The sequence below is a fragment of the Chionomys nivalis genome, chromosome 23 (genome assembly GCF_950005125.1).
Source record: "Chionomys nivalis chromosome 23, mChiNiv1.1, whole genome shotgun sequence".
Lineage (NCBI taxonomy): Eukaryota > Metazoa > Chordata > Mammalia > Rodentia > Cricetidae > Chionomys > Chionomys nivalis.
The window spans coordinates 3,157,062-3,178,530 of NC_080108.1; the positions used below are offsets into that span (position 1 = coordinate 3,157,062).

Here is a 21,469-nt window from a genome sequence, read left to right on the forward strand (position 1 = left end):
TTGAAAGAAATCCCCCCCTACCCCAAGACAGCCCTGATTGTCCTGGACTCTCTTTGCAGACCAGGCTGGCTTTGAACTCTCAGAGATCTGATCGCCTCTACCTCTCCGTTGCTAAGCTGGCGTGTGCAGGCTGCCGGACTCACCCTTTTGTGTCCTGGTGACTTAACACAACTGAGTCTTCACGCTTAAGTTCAAGTACCTTCCTGACTGCCCTGTTTCCCTGGCCTCTAATCAAAAATGGTGGTGAGGTATTTATTTGATAAGCTCCTAGAGTTGCACCTACCCGAGTCCTAGCTTCGCTGCCTACCCTCTCCTCCCAGGGGCTCCTCGCTAGTGAGACCGAGAAACAAATTTACCAGACTCTCAGGCAGCTCTCTGCTAGATCACATGTGGTTACTCTCTGGGGTACCTGGTAGCCTCCTTTCCATTCCCTTCCTCCTAATGGTTCTCACTACTCCTCGGCGAGGACCTTCCTGGGTCATCTCCGAGTCAAGTTCATCACTTTCTAACCTCCATGCTCCCGAACCTATGGTGCGCACGCCACCTAGAGCTCTTAGCGGTCGTCATGCGTGGGTGGATTGCAGGGCTTCTGGCACACGAGAGACATGGGAAAGGGAGACAGGAATGTGTGTAGCTGTGGACTGAGTACAGGCCTGAAGCTGTTTTCGGATGCTGTCTGTGGAGACTGAGCTACCTGGTGGAGCGGAGGCTGATGCTAACGTGGGGACCATATAAACTCCCCTCCAACCCTGAATTTGTTTGAGGTTAAGAACTGCTGGGCTGATTTATCTTTAATCATGCATAATAAAAAATGTACTCATGCTTCCTTTATTAAGCGCTTACTGAATGCCAGGCACCATAGTAGATAGCTTATGCACATTTACCAAAGCTAATTTGGAAAACAGTCCTGCAAGGGGAATGAGTATTAGTATTAGTATTAGTATTAGTATTAGTATTAGTATCAGTGGGTAAGTTAAGGCTTGACCATATAGCCTGGTCCTGCTCCAAATCCCACACGATTTTACAGATGGCACATGCTGCCTTCAGACCCAAGCCACTCGATCTCCAATGCATCTCCACTTTTTATTCAACAAAACTCAAGTGCAATGAAATTACAAGAATCATAAAGTACCAGCGCGAGCATTTTCCAGGCGCGAGTCTGCCATGTACTGCTTCTGTGAGCCAGCAACCCAGAGGAATAAAAGGCAGTGGCAGGCTCTACTCAAATAAAAGCCATTTCTAGAAGATAAGATGGGAGAGCGCTTGCTGAGTAGCGGGAATGAAGACCCAATTCATGAGGCGGAGAAGAGAGGCTCTGGGGAGAGAGTGGGAACGAAGACCCAAGAAGAACCTGGCCCTGGGGCAGTCGGTGCCTAGAAAGTGTCAGAGAGCCTGAACTAATTTAGAAGCCAGTAGACTCTGGAAGCAAAGCAGGCTTTGCTGAGTTTAAGGATCATGTCAAAGAGGTAAAATTCCCCCTGCCCACCTCGAGCAAAAGAAAAACCAGCTAAAGCACTTGGGTGCAGGCTAGGTGCAGACAAGGAGTGTACCCGCTTGATGGGAAAGCTGCTCTCTGGGAGATGCTCTGGAAGAGGCGAGACAGTGCTGGACCTTGTCCGGGAAGGGCACCGAACCAAGAGGAATGAGGTCTGGACTGTGACAGAAATGGATTCTAGGAGTGAGTGGAGGTGGAAGGGAAGGGAGAGGTGACTAGGAGGCAAGGGATAAGACAGTGCAAATGTCCATCTTGTGATGCTGGGATTTTCCCGGAGAGCGTCAGCTATAGCGCCCCCCCCACCACCACCCCCATCCCCCCCCACCCCCATCCCCCCCCCCCCCCCGCGCGCATGTGTGTGTATGTGTGTGTTCCTCGGGGCTCTGCCATCCTCACTTTGACCATTTCCTGGTCAGTCACTCAATGCAATCATCACGAGAACCTAACAAATGTCCAGTCCTGAGCTGGGACAATAACACATAGACCCTGACCCTATGTTGGTTTGTCTTTAGAGACGTGACTGCAAAACAGCGTTCAAATCACCACCATGCTTTGGATCCCGATGTTCCCAGTGGCTGTACGTTTAAGGATTAGTCCCCATTCTGTGGCACTATCAGTAAGTGGTTGACCTTTTACTAGATGAGACCAAGTACGAATAAGTTAGTTTTACTCAGGGCATTTCTTAGACAGGAGTAATGGGATACTGGCTCTTTTTGTCTCTCTCTTTCACTTCCTGGCAGCCACGGCACAGCCGATCCTGCTCCAACCACAGTGTGCTGCCTTGGAACAGATCCAAATGCAGTGAGGCCAAATGGCCCCGGAATGAGCTTCCTAAACTGTGAGCCAAACTTAAGCTCGACTCCTTCTTGATTACCTCCCAGGCATTTTATCACAGACACAAACATCTGCCTTTACAGGGCTCTCATGTCTTTCTGAATATTTGGAACTTTCTCTGATGGGCATTTTAACCAAATCATAATTAGCAATAACATGCACCGAGCACATATCATTGGCCAAGTTGTACGCTAAGCTCCTTTTAACATTATCTTAAACAATACCCACAAAGAAGTAGGTAGGTTTTACCATGATCTCCATTTATTTTGGCTTGAAGGGTGATGTAACTTCTCTAGAGTTATATTTAGTAAGTAGCCAGGGTTGGAATCCAGGTCTGTCTGTGTCAGGGACTCCTCCCAGCATGGGACTCTCCTCTGTCTTTCTACATGAGTCCACATACATGCCTGGTATCAGCTATGACCATTAGGCCTATGACTAAGGAGGATGAGATCAATGAATCTATTCAAAGTCCTTTTTAATGGTGTGTGTGTGTGTGTGTGTAGGTGATCACATGTAAGTGTTAGTTACACACAAGTGTGTGAGTGCATGTAGAAGCCAGAGATCAATATTGGCTTTGTCCCTTGATCACTTTTAAACTTTATTTTTTGAGATAAGATTTCTCACTGAACCCGGAGCTGTGTTGGTTGTCTAGAGAGCCCCTGGGGTCCACCTGTCTTCACGCCTCTACCCATTGCCGGGGCTTTAGATACATAATGCAGCACCTGGCCTTTACAGGGGAGCTGGGGATTGGCTTTCATGCTTGCACAGCGTTTGCTCACTGAGCCATCGCTCTAACCCCCTTCCTAGTGGTTTTGTCTTCGTTGTTTTCAGACCCGACTGAAGTATACTCAGAAAGCTCAGCCAAAGCCATCCCCACTCCTCCCAGGCTGTGGAAGTTCACTGGGGATTAAAACAGTGCAAGGCACGGGTTATAGACCCATCGTAAATTAGCTTTTTGGCCACGTAATGAACAGTACGAGGTGGTGTGGCTTTAAGAGGACCATTTATTATATTGCAATAAACAGAGCTATATAAAGAGAATTCTTCCTGAGACGGCACATCTGTGCGCACAATCATGTCTTTACGTGAGCTTTGCAAACAGGAATGAAAGTCCAATTTAGACTGTGCATTGAACAGCAGTTCTCCATTCAGCAGGAAAGGTAATTCTAGCTATTTGAAAGGCTTAGATGCTGTGTGGGTCTTGTTTTTGCCAAAGATCATAGCCGTCTCTCTTGGTCACGATCTGAGCTGTTAATCCAAACCATAATGAGCTGACTGGAGTTTCACTTTAACAGTGTGGAGTGGTGGGGCAGTGACTCGAGGTGTGTGTGTGTATATGTGTGCATGTGTGTGTGTGTGCTCCCTTCCCTGCTCCCCAGAATGCACACACTTATCTTTCTTATCTCTCCATCCTGTCTGATTAAAAAAAAAAGTACCTATCATACAGTAGGTGTGTTAAAATGTGGCATAGATTGGAAAGGGGAGGCTTGGTATGGATGGAATGAGCTGTAAGGTGTAGACAACTGACTGATGTCAGTGCTGTATGAGGCTGTTCACACATGTTCTCATTTGGTCCTCATACCGGGAGGGTCTAATCAAAAAGCTTGCCAACAGAATTACCCTTTGTATGACCAGATGCCCCAGCCATGTGCTTGTCAACCCACCCATGCATCTACCCGCACATCCATCCATTCATGCATTTATCCACCCATGCATCCATCCGCGCATCCATTCACCCATGCATCCATCCACGGATCCATCCACTCATGCATCCATCCACTCATGCATCCATCCACCCATGCATCCATCTGCGCATCCATCCACCCATGCATCTTTACTCAGCAGGTGTAGCAAGTAGGTCAGACCTACATTGAGTCCTGGGGCTGTAGCCCCTAGTGGACACATTTGGCTACCGTTCATCCATGGTGATTACTATCCAGTGTCGCTCTAAGCCAGAAAGGAATTGCAGGTGTATTTCAGAGGACCCTAAAACCCACACCGAGTTAATCTTTCATTTGAAGGAAAGGATGAAACAAAAGGGGGCAGGTATGTGGGGCAGGTGCTCTCCCCCTGAGCCCTATTTCCTGAGCTCTCTTAGAATCCCTTGTTGCCTTGGCCCTAGACAAGTCTCAGTAAAATGCATCTCGAACCACAGGAGCCACCATCGGCATTGGCAAATGGCACTTGCCGTGGTTTGAGATGGAAACGTTTCTCACGGGCTCGTCTGCTGAACACTTTGTCCTCAGCGGATGGTGCTACTTGGGGAAGCTCTAGAAACTTGGTGAGGCGGAATGTGGCTGGAAGTGGCAGGTGCTGATGGGAGGTGTCTGCCATCGGCACAGACGTTTGCATTCTAGGTCCCTAGCTGGTGGTGCTACTTGGGACATTTGGGGCCTCTAAGAGGCATAGGCTCTGGTGGAAGAAATGCGGCCCACCCCCACTTCCTGCTCGGGCTTCCTGACCATGGTAAGACTGTGACCCTCCAGCCGAGCGCCTGCTGCCACGTCTGCCTTCCACACCAGAATGGAATGGCTCCTCTGGGATTATCGTCCAGAATAAACCCCTCCTCCATTAAATACCTTGCCAGGTACTTAAGCACAGCAGCCAGACAAGCAGCCAATGCTGTCGCTGTGGGCATGCCCTGCGGGTCTCATGTCCCTGTCTCCCTCCTGTCTCTTGCTCTGTTTCTCAGCCATCATGCAGTAAAGAACCTCTTCCATCACATACTCTTACCATAAAGATGGCGTGCCCCCAGCAATCCTGGACCTAACCTTCTGAAATTGTGATGTGAGATAGCTCTACCCTCCTCTAAGTAAGTCATACTCTTGTGATTCTGTTCCGAGCTAAACAAAACCACCCAGCACAGCACTGTTCAGCATCCCAGGGCCTAACAACATGAGGATGTGCTCTTTGAATTCTTTGTTCACTGAAAGGAGAGGCTTCAAAGACTAGAGGGCAGGGAAGAAGAAAAAAACCCCACAACCCGAGGAGTTCAGATTCAGGTGCCTGAGAGCAGGGCTACAGCACGGACTGGGGCTGAGAGGTCCCATGTAACAGCTGAACCCTCCCTCCCCCACGCCAATCCCTTTCCCCAATATTCACCAATGGAGCAGTCGTGTCCAGTCCAGCTTGGGTCGCAGTTGCAAAGCCCGGTGTCTGGGAGGAAGGTTCCGTGGCCTGAGCACTGGTCCAAGCATGTGGCCCTGGGTGTCTCGCAGTTGGTGCCTCCCCATCCCACAGAGCAGTGGCATTCGCCTCTCACGCAGACACCCCGGCTGGAACATGTGGGGTCCATGCAGTCCACTGTGACATGGAAGGAAGACGGCACAGTGAACACGGACACTGCAGGGTGAGGATCCTGGAAGGGGCATGCTGCTAAAGGCATCTGTCCACTGGGGGAGATTACAGGTATAGTACGGAGCCAGGCCTCCCGTGAGTGGCGGACCTCACCTGTGACATGTGGCTACAAGTCTCTGTTCTCTGGCTTGTGAGGTGAGCCGAGTATAGACATCAGCACGGCATCCAGAGCCCACCATGTTTGCAGTAAGACAAGGAGGCCCCAATGGGGAAACTGAGGCTCAGAGGGATAAATAATTTGTGCCAGGTAACACACATAAATTCTACCAAAAAGGATTTTCCTCGTGTTTGTGTGTGTGTGCATGTATATGGTACGTGCACACGAGTGTGTGGGTATATGTGTCCATGACTGTGCATGTGGGGGAAGATGCTGGATGTCTTCATATACTGTTTTCTGTCTTTATTTAACTAGGATAAGATCCCTCATTGAGAAGACTTTTTTTTTTTTTTTTTTTTTTGGTTTTTCGAGACAGGGTTTCTCTGTGGTTTTGGAGCCTGTCCTGGAACTAGCTCTGTAGACCAGGCTGGTCTCGAACTCACAGAGATCCGCCTGCCTCTGCCTCCCAAGTGCTGGGATTAAAGGCGTGCGCCACCACCGCCCAGCAGCTCTGAGACTTCTAACTATAAAACAGACAGGGCCAACATCCGGATCTATCAAGTTGCTCTAAGGAACAAGTTATGAGGAGGATCAGAGAGACTAGATGAACTGTGATGTCACAGAGGTTACTTTTTTCCATCCCCTCAGGAGTTTGAGTAGTGAGGCTTGAGCAAACTATGGGCTCATCTATAATCCAGACATTTAAACGTACTAATTTCATTTATAATCCAAAGTGTTAGGCTTTCATGCCAATGCCTGGGTAACATGGTCTGGGTATAAAAGAGCTGCAGGCGCAAAGAGGCCGAGACTTTATGACAGAGGGCATGCTGGGACATCTGTTTTGAGGACCTAGTCTTCTGGAGGAGGTTCTTCAGCCATCTCAGATTTAAAAGGAGTTTTACTGGGCAATCGCAATGGTAGGCAAATGAGAAGGCCAGGGGCCGTTCAAAGCAGTGTAGTGACCGTGGTGAAAACTGTCATTCGTTTAGATGCTCGTCTGTGCTACGTTTTGATATTAAGCATTTTATGTAGCTCTACTTAATCTGTTATTTCTGTTAACTAATTTTTCCAAGGCAGCACAGAAGGAATTTACATTTCAGCCTCTCTCTCCCCTGTCTACATCGCTTGCTATTTTCTCTTATAATCAGACTGGTTTAAAAATACATTTGTGCATATATGCCCACATAAACACATGAAGTGCTTTAAAAATAGAAACCAAATCAAAACACGGAAAGAAACAGGACTATGTGGGGAATTAATAAAGTCCAATGCAGGCAAATGACTCTTCTCTCGCTGTCTCCAGACGCCATTTAGTAACGGCTAAAGCGTGACCTGCTCAAGTTGGGGTAATTAAAAATAACAAAGACAACAACAGTGATAAATTCTCATGACGGGCCTCAGATCCCAGAACCTCAGAAGGATTATTCCAGCCTATTAGGCTACTATGGCAATTCCCTCGGTCCAGAGAGCTTTCCAACTCGACGGGAAACAACTCCATGGTTCCTACCCAGAGATCTATGAAGGTATTTTCCTGTCTTGTGAGTACCTGGCCCTGCTTTGGGTTGACCCTGCCTCTGGGCCCCCAGGGTGTCCTCAGTGTGGATCCTGTGAATATTCAATGTTAGCCTGCAGGCTGGGACTGTTTTAGTGTCACGGATCTGTCCTTCCACAAACAGAGGGAGCGGGGAGCCAGGAAAGGGAATCCCACATCTCAGCAGAATAAAGACCAGGAGGAGCTGGTGAGGCGTCACCTCCTGTCCAGACAGTTGGTCTTCATGCCTCCAGGTGACCCTGAAGTGGGGGGGCTCACAGAGGTCCACATGGCAGGGGAAAGGTAGCTCTTGGCACCCCCATTAGACTTGATGAACTCACTGAATGTCTTGGACTTGAGCCCTGACTCTCAGCCTAGGTCTGTTCTCTCTGCCACAGTGATTCTCCGCCAAGAGGCTTGGAGTGGCCTGGATCTGCCCCTCCCGGGGCCTCTGGGCAACAGCAGTTCCAAGAAAAGATAAAGCCGTCTTCTCCCCTCACTCTGGGACAGCCTCCTGACCATGGGTTATCTCCCGGGAGGGAGCTGTGTGTAATGCAGGAAGGACCAGCAGGCCTGGGAGGAGCAGGCATCTGCCAGGTGGGCTAACTAGAAGGCATGCAGCTCGTCCCTTTCCCCCCTTCACAGCACCAGGATTCTTGGCAGGAGCTTGGCCCCTTAATGAATGATGATGCCCACATGGCCAGGCTGCAAGCGCAGCCCCCCTCCCCCTCCCTCGCCACACCAATGTTCCATGCTTCAGTGACCACATGAGCCATTAGATGCCCTTCAGGACCGAGTGTGCGGCATCTCACTTTTCACTGCAGAAGATCTACGTCTGCACTCTCCTGCCCCTCCCCTAGTCCCTGCTTCAAGCATCCCACCCCTGGCTCCTTCCAAGCTTTAAAAAATACGGGGGCTATAAACTTCAGAAGAAGGAAGAGGGGGGCAAAAGAGTAAGCTTGTTAGCTGATGTTTTATAAACAGGGGGAACCTGTTAGCAAGAGCCCAGGGAGGAGGGCGAGGAGGAGGGAGAGGGAGGTAGACCCTCCGAAAACATTATTATAAACACGAGGCTGCGCAAGCATGTTTTAGCAGAGAAAAAATAATAATAATAAAAAGGAACCAGTCCCAGATGGCCCTCTTCAGAAAGGAGACCGGGAGGAAAAACACTTCGTTTCAAACAGATAACGTAAATCAAAGCTCTATACATTTTTTTTTTTTTTTTTACTCTTGAAAAATATCCCACAGCTCTGGGGAGGGAGGGGGGCGCTGCTTAGCGTCCTTCTGTCTGGGGGAACGCACCATAGGCAGGGTTCAGGTAGGATGAAGGTGGGCGGACTGTTCTAATAGGGATCCTCACTTCCCTCTCCTGTGCAGGGTCTTCACCTCAGGTGATCCAGAGAACAGGACAGCAGGGGGAGATGCTCACACTCTGGGTAAGGAAAACCAGACTCCTGTGTTCCCGGCTGCTCTCCTCTCTCAACAGCCACCGCTGTCCCCAAAGCTAAGGGGGTCTGCATGGGGCCTCACTACTCCCTGGAGGGCTATGTGTAACTGAGACAGGAAATGCCTTCCAGACATCCATCCCGCCTGGCTTCCTCCTTTAGGTCTGTTAACATTCTCTCCTTTAAGAGGGAACGGTGTGGTGAACGAAGGCTCTCCATCAAATCCTAAATGGGTTTAGAAGGCCAGCCTTCCTAGGAACCTCTCCCTCCCACTGGGGAAGGAGCCAGGGCGCTGGGGGGCTAGGGGCGGTGGCAAGCGTGTGCATTGACCATCAGCTGCAAAAGGCAAAGTCCATCCATTTCCAGACTCCAGAGGAAGTGAAGAGGTGAGACGTGGTCATTCCCAGAATAATGCTACGGACATAACAGCCTCATTTATGGAGCCTTTAGTAGGTGTCGGCCACTGGGCTAAGTGCTGGATATGGGCTACTTAACTCAGTCCTCGCGGTGGCCTCCTGAGGAAGGGAGCCTCACTTTATTGGAAGGAGAGACTGAGTCAGGACTCAGAGGTATATTGGATTTCAAAGCATGGACTTTTGAAAACTATCCCATATTGGATGCTGGCCTCTCCCTTAGCGGCCAGCCCCCATGTGATGCTCACCTTCCTCGCAGCTCTCTCCCTTGTAGCCGGGGTTGCAGATGCAGGTGCCCATGATGCAGGTGCCGTGGCTGCTGCAGGCCACGTCGATGCATTGGTTGGTGGGCACGTCGCACTCAGCGCCCTTCCAGCCGCTGTGGCACAGGCACCTGCCCTTCATGTACTGGCCATTCCCGCTGCACAGCACGGGGCAGGAGGCTGTGGAGACATCACCAGAAGCCGGGGTGAACCATGACCCAGCGCCCTGCTGCTGCTCTATGTTCTCTCAGCTTGGTGGATGGCCTCCGTGGCTCGGTAGGGCACACCCGTGTGTACCCGTCACCCCATGTTCCTTGTGTTACTTTGTTCCAGCTGGGACACTTCTGGAGTTGGAACCGAAGATGTGTGAGGCAAGGCCAGCTGCTGTAAATGGTGTTACCAGTTTTTCCAGCCACTTGAGATTCAGCTGGAGCACCATGGCTGCCAGGAGCTTTAGGCTGGAGGCTGGCATCTGTTCCTTATTACCACCAGAAAAGACTGGGGCTCCTGGATGCCCTGCCACCGCCACGCCACTGACCAAAAGCGGTCTTTAACCCTGGCAAGTCTCCGCTTCCCTTGTTTTTTCGGCCCCCGCTCCAGCCCCTTATATCACAGCCCCTCAGAGAAGAGCTGAGCCCAGTTTAGCTCTTTAAATTGTGTTCCCACAATGCTTCTTAGCATAAAGGCTTTGTGATCATCTCTAGAAAAGACTATAACAAGGATAGATTATACTGCATTGTGGAGCAAGTGCTCACCCAGCCTGAGATAAAATCAGGCTGTGTTCTATGCAACTCTTAACTAGAAGTGCACACGGGAAGAGACAGCAATTCTCCTTAGGAGGAATGACTCAGCTCTCTCTGTACCTGCTTCGCTGGGCCCTACCTGGCTTCCTTCCCTTCTGGAGCACCCAGCAGGCAATCAACCTGCTTCCCAGGGCTGCCAGCTTGACTGCCTCTATGCAAGTCTATCTCGCATTAGCGGAAGTGAGCAGGGTCCCCGGAGATACACCCTGGGCAGGATTTGGAGGCTGCTATTCCCTTGGCCTGGGAAATCATCTCTGCTTTCCATTCTTGAGTTCCACAAGCCTTGGCCTCGGGTTCACCCCATCTTTTCTCTACACCTTTCTGAGCAGATCTTCCTCTTGCCTAGCTGAGACACCTACACTCAGCTTACTGCCTCTGTTTCAGGTATCACAATGCTGCTTTTAATAGTAGGTTTACTCTTGCAGAACAGTCTGGGAGCTCCAAGGGGGTCAGAGGGATACGTGTAGCTTCCAGCACAACACAGACTCCCAAATGTGCATGAAACCGGCGGCTTCTGGGTAAAGAGACGGAGAAACTGAGACAAGAAGCCATTTTGGTTTTTCTGTAGGCGACATCAAATTTTCAGGACCACAGGTCTCTAGAAATTTTCCTTCTTCATGCTTCTGTGACAAAAATGAAGGCCAAAAGAACCCAGCAGGGTCCCAGGTAGCCTTCAGACTACCTCAAAAGTTGCCAATAGCAGTGTAGATGCTGAAGGGAGCATTAGGGGAGGAGAAGCCAGATGTCCAGGTCCCTCTGCTGGTGCCTTAGCCGAAAGTCTGCCTATGTTGTACAAAAGTGGAGTGTCTCCACATGCTTCCCACCCACAGGTCAGAGAGGAGGGCTATCAGAGGTGTTTGCCGAGGGCCGATGGTCCTCTAAAGAAGGAATCAATCTTTCACTGTCCACTGCCATTCTCATTGCATCAGCAAGGAACTAACTCAGTGCTCCCAGTCCTGGCCTGACCCCTGTGCTGTCCATAGCTGGACACCAACGGCTGACAGGGTGTGGCTCTACCTGCCAGCTCCCTTCCACAGGCTACTGAGGAGTGGCTCTGGGCAGTCCTTCCTGGGCACCTCAGGAGTCTGTAGAGCACACCCCAGGGATCCCTAAGATGTGGGAAGCAGTTGCCACTAGGCCATCTAAGCACTCACCTCGGCCGCAGTCAGGGCCCAGAAAACCCAGGAAGCAGTGGCAGGTCCCCGAGATACAGTCACCATTACCGTAGCAGTTGCTGGGGCAGTTATCCACTGATTCTACAAGAGAAGAGAGGGAGAGTTGAAAGTGGGGTTGGCTCCGTGCTACAGAGCCCAGTGTCCAGGCTCTTGTGAATACAGACCCACTCGAACACACACATACGCATGCAAGTGTGTGTGTGCACGCACGCACACATGCGCCCCACGCGCGAGCACACACACACACACACACATTTTTTTGAGACAGGGACTGAAGCAGTCCAGGTTGACCTTGAACTTGCTCTGCAGTGAAGAATAACCTTGAACTTTGGATCCTCCTGTCATCTCTGCCTTGGGATTACGGGTGTGCACAACCATACCCCGTTCCATGCAGTGGAACCTAAGGCTCTGCGTAGGGTGCCCCCCACTCTACCCACTGACTCACATCCCAGCCTCTGTGCATGGTTTATAAATACTTTATGTATCTTTTTAAGTATGTTAGCACTTCAGCCAAACATTGTTGGGAGGAAACAGAACGACTTGTGAGCAGCGGTGATCTGTTCTGTTCCACACATGCACCAGCGTGTCTTTTCTTTCCCTATATCCATCTATCCTCCCACTCCCCACTCCTGTCTCTAGCTGGGACCGCTACAGCAGCCTGCAGGTAGCCTTTCAGCACTGTCTGTTCTCCAATGACAGCCTGGGGGAATCTCTGCGATATGAATTTGATGCTGCTATCCTGGTACTGAAACCCCTACGCTGGTCCTTACTGGCTGCAAGAGAAACCAATGCTCTGTTGAGAGCCGTAGACCTTTCTGTCCCCCTGCCCCTCAGCCCACTTTTGGGTGGATTGTCACTTCCTCTGACTTCCCTGAGACCATGGATAGCAGTCAGAGAGGCGGGATCTGAACACGTGACTTAGGACTTCGAGCTCGCACGCCTTCCCTGATGCCACACTCTCAGGGCCTTGCAGAAACCCATTCCACAGCAGAAGCCAGGGGTCTGAAGTAAGCCGCAAGGAGCAGAGGAACCAGGGAAGGGTGGGGAATTCTAGAACTTTCAGAGGTTCCCAGGGACCATCAAGGCCAATGTACTCACTTAACAGAAAAGGAAACAGGCTCAGAGCATGGCATTGACTCACAGACTGGGCGGCGGACTAGGAGTGAAGGCGGAGGACTGGGTTGGAAGGGCAGGCAGCGGTAAGGATTCTGTTTGTCTTAGCCCACAAGGATCTGTCAAGAATCCAAGACTGGGGGCTGGAGGGATGGCTCAGCCGTGAAGAGTGCATACTGATGTAGCAGAGGACCAGTGCTTGGCTCCCACATTCACTAGCTCACAACTCCCTCTAACTGCAGCCCCGGAGGATCTGCTGCCCTCTTCTGTCCTCCGCAGGCATTGCACTCATGTGTGTATACCCCCTTGTACACATAATTAAAAATAAAATATTATAAATGAATACGTTTTTTTAAAAAAGTCAAGACCTCTATGAAAGAAGCATCACCATTTTAGACCCGTGCTGATCTGAGTAACAAGGTAACAAGTGACCGGCCACCTTGTCTGCAGTGTGACAAAGAGAAAAACCTCTTCCTGGAGGTAAGGGGACAATGTGTCCGGTCCATTCTTCCAGTACCATGCTGTGTGACCAAAAGCAACTGTCTTCCCCTCTCTGAGCCTCACTTTCCTGTCTATACAATGAAGGTGATGGTACAGGTGACTCCCTGGGACGGTTTCCTGTTTGAAAACGGCAGGAATTATAAAGAAGGGAGAGATCAGTCGGATGGACAGGCATCACACCGCAAACGCGGCAGACGCTCAAGGGTACCATGCCAACTGCTAGGGCAGAAGGTTGGAATAAGAGCCTGGTGACGCCGAAAAGGAACAGGAGGCACCTATAGGGTTCCCTCGGTGCCAGAGCGCATGCGCTGTTGCAGAAGCCCTGGTCTTGGTTCTGCAGGCCTTGCCGGAACTCATCCTACTACAGAAGCCAGGGGGTGAACCAGGCAGGTTTCTGGGGCAGCAAGGCCACCAATGAAGGCAGCAAAGGAACCAGTGGGAGGGGAGAACATTCTAGAACCTTCAGAACTTGAGAATACAGACTGGAAAGCAAGAGCCGCTACTCCAACACGTGGCCTTACCTCAGGCCTAATGGTCTGTCTAGGTGACGAAACCATGGGAAAATGGGCCTGAGTATATTTCCCGGCAGGCTTTTCCTGAAAGAGTTCATGTTCCTAGGTGTTTAAATCAGTACTGGCCTCCTAAATACCCTTCTAAGTAAAAGCCACGCACAAAATATCACTCTGAATGTTGTTTTAAAACCAAAGAGACCGCATAAAGTTCAAGGCCGGGTGAGTTTCCCTTTAAACTACTGCTAACCTTACAATGGAAAGGACATGTCCCCAGCCCAGGTGCAGGAGCCCAGCGCAGGGAGGCCCTGGCCTTGGGTCTTCCCCTGCCGACCCCCTCATCACAGTGCTGGTTCTCTCCCTATGTTCTGGTTCCCGGCTTCTGTTCCTTCTTCCAGAGCTACTCCTAAGGCTACGACCTCCGAGGAGCCTTCCTGGCAGCTCAAGCAGGCCAAGTTCTCATCACTATAGAAACGCCAAATGGTTCACTTTGTTAGTTATGAACCATTGAGTTTAGAAACTGACTTTATTCATCTGGGTGGTTACCCTGGACTCTAACCCAACACGGCTATCAGTCTACTTCTGATGTGTTTGCTGAAAGAATTCTCTGGGTGGTCTCCCAGATCTAAAAATTCTATGGTTCTGTCCTTCCCGAGCCAAAGGCATGGGATGTCCCTCTCGATAACTCACGTTAACCACTAGCTGCTTTTCAGCAGGTTATGCCTGCAGGTGACCAGTGTACACTTCTAGATCCCAAGTTTACGAAACCTGCTTATCACCTGCCGAAACCCTCTGCGGAGGCTGAGTGAGGAAAGCGTAGTTTTCTGGGATGCAGCAGAGTACCAGCTCTAAAATCTGACAGAATAGAAGCCTAGATGCTTAAAAATTTGGCCTGGGCTGTCAGTGTTGGGGAAGGCATACGTTTGAAGAGACAGGGAATCGTTTTAAGATGGCCCCATGAAAGGAAAAGGGAGCCATTGGGGGAACATTTGCTTTGGATAAAATGTTTCTATGTATAGATATTCTTCCACATAGAGGGATTTCAGCAGCCTGGGATCTACTTCAGATCCCATGAGTATGGGGCTGGAGAGATAGCTCCGCAGTGAAACGACGCTCTTGCAGAGGACCGGGGTTCAGTTCCCAGCCCCCACATGGTGGCTTACAACCATCTGCAAGATGCCCTCTGCTGGCTTCTGTGGGCACTGCATCATATGGTGCCCATACATGGACTTTATGCCCTGGCAATGCTGAAGCATGCATGGGCAGCCCGTGTATGGCGGTTCTGTTGAACTTGTCCATTTTGGGTTTCATGGTCTAAGCTGATGAGGACGACCGAGTCTCTTCCTCAAGACGGCGTTAGATCTCATTACAGATGATTGTGCGCCACCATGTGGTTGCTGGGAATACACGCAGGCAAAAACATTTACAGGCATTTTTTAAAAATGCAGAAAATAGATAATGATCCTGTGGATACTGAATCTCCACTGACCACCTCTGTGCTCACGGCTGGGGTAGAAGTGACCGCCGCAGGCGTGTGAGAAGCATGCACTTTACTACGTAAACCTGTTGTCCGTTCCCAGTCCGTGTGTGGTGAGTCTCTGCCCCTGCGTTCCTTCTGCTCAGCGTATGCTCACACTTCCGGTACTTTTGTCTAGCAGAAGACGTATCTTCCGATCGGCCTGAATTGGAATTCGGAATCCAGCTGCCTGTGAGTAACCAGTTTTCATAACTGGGTATCTAGGGCATGCTGGGAAACGCAGGCCTTCTCCGCCTCACCATTTTCTTTCTCTCAGAGCAGTGGGTCTTGAGGGGAGGTTCGCAGGCATTTGTTTCCCTTCCATCCAGCTTGGGATGTGAATCTTAGAAGTTTCTTTATTCTTTCTGCGGACGTGGGCTGTGAGTGAGAATGCCCTGTGGACACTGAACACAGCACTGCTGCAGACACAAAGGGGCATCTTCAGAGAGCAGAAAGGACAAAGGTGCCCCCCATTGCACCCCCACACAAGGAGATCTTGGGAGGCAGGGATTTGTGAGGACGTAGGTATTCCACTGTAGGGTCCTTCTGCTTACTGACGATGTCTTATTGGAATAAAGTCCTTCATGACTATGTTAAGGAGAAACCTCTGTGACCTAGGAGATGGCATTGGACCCTTCACCGAAGACAAGGAGGGCCTCTCAGCACCCTCAGCCCCTCTGCTCCCCTGGGATGTGTCTGAGCCTGTGGTCACTACCTTTATTTTCTTCCTATTTCGTGTCTCTCCCTAAGTTTTAAAGGTAAGCATGGGAAACCCATGGAGAACCTGGCTGAGGGACCAAGGTCTGCCTATTACCCGAGCAGAGGTCCAACCTTCTAATGCCTACCTCTGGCTGCTATGTCAGACGATGACAGCTAATGCTATAGACAAGACTGAACTTGGACCTCACGACCTGGCCTTGACTTTAGCTTGTGACATATGCACTTTATGTTACATCTGTTCTGGCCTCTCTGTTCCTGATGACGACCGAGCTCAGCTTACGATGAGCAACCAAAAAGAGAAGCAAGACAGGCCAGGCGGAGATCTTAGTATTTAATTCCACCTTAAGTCCAGGTTAAGGGGAGAGTCTGAGGGTCTCTTCACCCTGTTAAATGAACCTATAAACACACAATCATACAATCTAACTCAGTCCTCACAATAATTAAAAAAATTAGGTATCATGTCCAATCATTTGATGGTCTTAATGGAGACTGAGAGCTGTAGTTACTTGTTCAAGTGCACACAGCTCAGAAGGTGAATCACGGCCTGGGAAGTGCTATACAACCCGGGCCAAAACATGGGCTCTGGAGCCAGGCTGTCTCTTGTGACATCTCTCCATCCTCCATTGTGGGGTTAGTCACATGACAGTATCATAGAGAATGAGCAGGGTCATGTTTGACATGGAAAGTGGCTGGCCCAGGACCTAGCTGGGTTGGTCTTTCAGTTTTACGAAAGATCTACACATGTCTTCCATTTGTGAATTCAAAACACTGGGTCTAATGAATCCAAATAAGGAGAAGTGGGTTATTTGGGGGGTAAACACACACATATGCAAAACACACGCAGAAACTCCTTCTGGCAAAAACGAGAAAGCAAACAACCCATGTTCCTAGCGTGCGGGGGCAGGGTGTTGGTGTGAGTCCCATGTTCCTAGCGTGCGGGGGGTGGGGTGTTGGGGTGAATTTTCTTCTGGGTAAAGCACTGTCAGAGCAGATTAAACCTGTTATCTCCCTCAAGGCCCGACTCCGGCACACTTATGACAACACCTAAGAGAACTTTTCCCCTGTGTTTTCCAGACTGGCGCTGGGCAGGCGCCAGGTGCCAGAAAGCAGTTCTGCGGCCAGCGAGGTATCTGTCCCTGTAGACATCCCGGCTTTCTTTGCAGATGACGGAATCCAAAGGTCTTCTGTCTGCAGCCGTCTAGGTCAACACAATGACAGAACTTGACAGAGCCCCTGACAGCCTGGGCCTGATGCCAGCCCTGCGCTGGCATTTGAGCTGGGAGGCCCTGTTCTCACTCAAACCCAGAAGTCTACCAAACCATGACAGAGACGCTCCGCGGAGGGGTGCAGGAAAACTGTCTTCCCTTGGCTTCACCCAGCTCCTCATTCATTATTTCTGTGGGGGGAATCAAATTCCACCAGCGAGATGGTGAGTTCCTCCAAGTCGGATGCCATGTCTGTTTCCCAAGGAGCCCGATGGGGATGGAATGCAAACCAAAATGGTCAACGACACTTGCTGTGTTGGCAGCTAAGCAGGAGCACGATGTGGAGGTGGAGGAGGTCAGAGGGCACGGGCATGGTACAGCGGGATCTAAGGAAAGCTCTTCCCTTGCCTGTCCTCACTGTGCATGCTTAGAATGGAGGCAGTGACAGGAAGCTCACAGCCAGACTCTGCAGCATTCTCGGATCATATTTAGAGTTATGAGTTCACATCTGGCAGCCACATTGAAGAGACTGATAAGATAAGCTAACACGCTCGCCAGTGAGCGGGAAGAAAGATAAGGGAGCCCGAAGTCACATTTCAAAGAAGGAATTCTTGAAGGGATTGAGAATTGAGCTCAGACAGTGCGACCTCTGTTTCAAATCCATACATCACACGAAACGATGGTCCTGATAGGCGAATCTATGGGCAAGGACAATCCGTAGTCTTTGGGAAACTGGCTTTGTTTGAGTCAGGATAGAACACACTTCCTGGTTGGGTTGTGCTCTGTTTATGTGCACATACTGAGGACCGAAGATAGGATGTGTACACGTCATTTTTCAGTCTACAGCAAATGGTATCAGCCTTGATCCAAAGCAGGGCTAGTTGACAGACTAAATGAATGGTACAAGGCCCATGCTAGAGACTCCTGGGAAGATCCGACCTCAGTTGAGGAACTGCCTCCATCACACTGGCCTGCAGGCATGTCTGTGGGACATTCTCTCGATTAACGATTGACTTGGGAGACCCCACTTCACTATGGGTTACCACCCTCGGGCAGGTGGTCCTGGATTGTATAAGATCACAAGCTGAGAAAGCCGCGGAGAGCAAGGCAGTAAGTCTCTGATTCAGTCTTGAGTTCTTGCCTTGGCTCCCCATTGCTGGTGGACTATAAATAAACCCATTCCTCCCCAGGCTGTTTTTAGTCACTGTGTTTATCACAGCAATAGAAAGTAGCTAGGACAAGGGCATACATTTTCCATCTTTAGACATATTGTATCAAGCAGAGGAAACACTAGTGACTGGTGGGGATACCATGGATGGGGAATTAAATTAATTAATGATAAATTAAATTAATTAAGCCTACAACCTAAGGTATGTACCATGGTATAAAGGAATAATTTGATATACCAAGAAACTTGGGCTCTCTTCCTACTCCTGGCACCAGAGTTTCAAGTGCCCTTGGCCAAGTCTCTTCCTGTCTGTGGCCCTATCTTTTCATTTCCAACATTTATTTAATTTGCTTAGTAACCCATTGCGGAGGAACTGCTCTGGGTATTAGACTTAGGAGATATTCTAGAGAAGATGACGGCCAAGGCTAGCATCTGAGACCCAGTGAGTCAAACCCAGCTGACTCTATGGAAACTGTACAAGTCAACGAGAAGTCTGAGGAAATCATCCTGATGTTTGCAATGGTGTGAGGGTGGAAGAGAAGTCTGGTCCTTTTAGGGCAGACTTGGCCATCTGCTGGGATACAGCGCTCACTTAGTGCCTCTAGCTGAGCCCGGCTGGTCTCTGTTCCTGGGTCTGTCGGCACTGACTTTCTCAGGCTGCTCACTCTGGTTCCACAGCCTTCCCCAGAGACAAGGGCAGCTGAGCTTTCCTGCCTTGGCTGAGAACACTTGCTGAAGAGGCCTTAGCCGCAGACCAGGTGCTGAGGAGATGGACGAGAGTTGTGTCATTCAGCACAGGGATCTGGAGGATGGGTGAGTGCTCCATGCCTGGAGGGACCTTTACTTCCTGGGACCATTTACCCTCAGGTGCTCCTGGAAACCAGTGTTCCATTTAAGTTCCTTCCGAAGCAACAGGCACAGGCAGGCTGCGTGACATCATCCGTCCTCTGTTGGTGGTTGTCCTGTCCAGGCTGAGCATCTCCTTCAGGGAGAGCCCATTCACAAGCTGAACCCTATTCTGGTCTCATTCTACTGTTTTAGACCAATCAGGGTCTTGCTTTTTCATATTCGAACTAGAAGAGATCAACTAGAAGGGAGGAGTAACTCCATTTTTTTGTTTGTTTGTTTTTCGAGACAGGGTTTCTCTGTGCAACAGCCCTAGCTGTCCTAGAAGTAGCTCTTGTAGACCAGGCTGGCCTTGAACTCACAGAGATCCACCTACCTCTGCCTCCCGAGTGCTGGGATTAAAAGTGTGTGCCACTACCATCTGACCCTAATTTTAAACTTTTAAACAGCTATTAGAAAGAACTTTGCCTGCACTCAACATTTGTCAGAGAAATCATCAATGTTTGGAATGACAGATGTACTGATTGCAATGATGTGATCATCACATATAATACACATGCATAGACACACCACAGTGCACCCCTTTACACATCGTGGTCATGCATAGACACACCACAGTGTGCCCCTTACACATTGTGGTCATGCATAGACACACCACAGTGCGCCCCTTTACACATGGTGGTCATGCATAGACACACCACAGTGTGCCCCTTTTGTGCAATTCTGTATGTCGTTTAAAACTGAAAATATATTTTAAAGATTGGCAATGTGGTGTTTGGTGGTGGGAGCAAAAATCTAAAGATAAGAACCAATCCTAGCACTTGGGACGTGAGGCAGGAAGATTCAGAAGTCCCAAGTACATAGTGAATCCGAGGGCGATATGATACCCTGTCTCAAGGAATATAAAACCAACAGAGAAATAAAAAGACAGAATGGAAGAAAGGAAAGCAAGGCCTGAGTAAGGCCATTCTGGCGAAGGAGGAACCCAGGCAGAGGGAGTGGGCTTAGGCCAAGATGCGTGGCTGTCAGCTGAGAGAGAAGCCAGGCCTACAAAGAAAGAAAGAGTTCTCAAGATGCCGGTTCTGGGAGGCCCTCCACTGCCCTCAGCCACAGCCCGCGGCGCTTTGCAAAAGAACACTGCTGTGGCTCTAGCTTTTTCTCCTGGTCACCTGAGTGTGATTTTGCCCCTGGCAACTGAGAGAGCCCCAGGACATACACTCACCTGTGCTCCTTCTCGGGGCTGACACACGTAACAGTTGCAGGGTGGAGGAGAAACGACAAGGAGAGACCCTAGTATTGTTAGAGCATTTCCCATAATGTATACTCGGCCCCTGTAGGAGGAGGCTGCTCCTTTGCTTCCCGGCTGCCCAGACCCAAATAATAACACAGAAACTATATTAATTACAACACTGTTTGGTCTATTAGCTCTGGCTTCTTATTGGCTAGCTCTTACATCTTAAATTAACCCATTTCTATTAATCTATGTATCACCACGAGGCTCATGGTTTACCAGCAAGGTTCGCTGGTGTCTGTCTCCTTCAGCAGCTACATGGCATCTCTTTGGCTCTGTCTATTCTCTCTCTCTATCTCTGTTCAGATTTCTCGCCTGGCTATATTGTACCCTGCAATAGGCCCAAAGCAGCTTTATTAACCAATGGTGATAAAACATCTTCACAGCATACAGAGGGGACTCCCACATCAGGTCCCTATGAGTAAAGGGTCATAGTCCCTTATGTAGGATATGTGGGTACATTTCTCACACGGAAGAAGAAAGGCGCAGTGCTCAACACCCCCCGTTTTATAGACGAGGCTATGCAGGCCCTGAGAACTTGTCCAACTTTCTGAAGCCCAATGTCAGACTGGTATTTAACTCAGGTCATTTTACCCCCCTTCCACCTAGGAATCCTCTGCACAACTGCCTGCGCCACTATTCTCACCTTTAATCTCATAGTTTATCTCAGAATCCAGACTGCCTGGAAGGTATGCACAGCCTAGCGAATTCCAACAAGAGACGTCCGTTCGTTTACAAAAGGCTTACTATCATTCCAAAGTCAGCACGTGGCAGAAAGTACTCACAGGTGTGTCCTATGTAGGCCACCATATCGATTCCCTAACTCACTAATCATTCATTCACCAAGCTGAATGCTGTCGGGAGCCCCCGAAGCCTGGTTCTTGTTCTCAGGGATCACTTGTGTATTAGTTTATTGTATTTTTTTCACTTTGACCAAATACCGGCCATATATTAATTAACTGGAGAAATTGCTTATTGTGGCGCATGGTTTTAGGGCTCATTCCATCAAAGTGGGGTGGTGGTGAGATGGGAGCCAGCAAAGCAATTCAGATCATGGCAGCCGGGGAGAGGGAGGGAGGGTGGGAAGGACGAAGGGGGAGGGAGAGACGGAGAGACAGACAGACAGACAGACAGACAGACAGACAGACAGACAGAGCCTACAACTGGCTTTCTCTCTTTTCCCTTTA

At 49.8% G+C, this 21,469-nt stretch overlaps 1 protein-coding gene across 1 annotated transcript in view; it reads right to left on the reverse strand.

Moving 5' to 3' along the window:
- Tenm4 (teneurin transmembrane protein 4) overlaps positions 1 to 21,469 on the reverse strand; it is a 664,092-nt gene that overhangs the window by 113,893 nt on the left and 528,730 nt on the right. Inside the window, 3 exon segments of the mRNA XM_057756666.1 lie at positions 5,432 to 5,632; positions 9,421 to 9,615; positions 11,393 to 11,494. Of these exon segments, the coding sequence (XP_057612649.1) occupies positions 5,432 to 5,632; positions 9,421 to 9,615; positions 11,393 to 11,494 (498 nt within the window).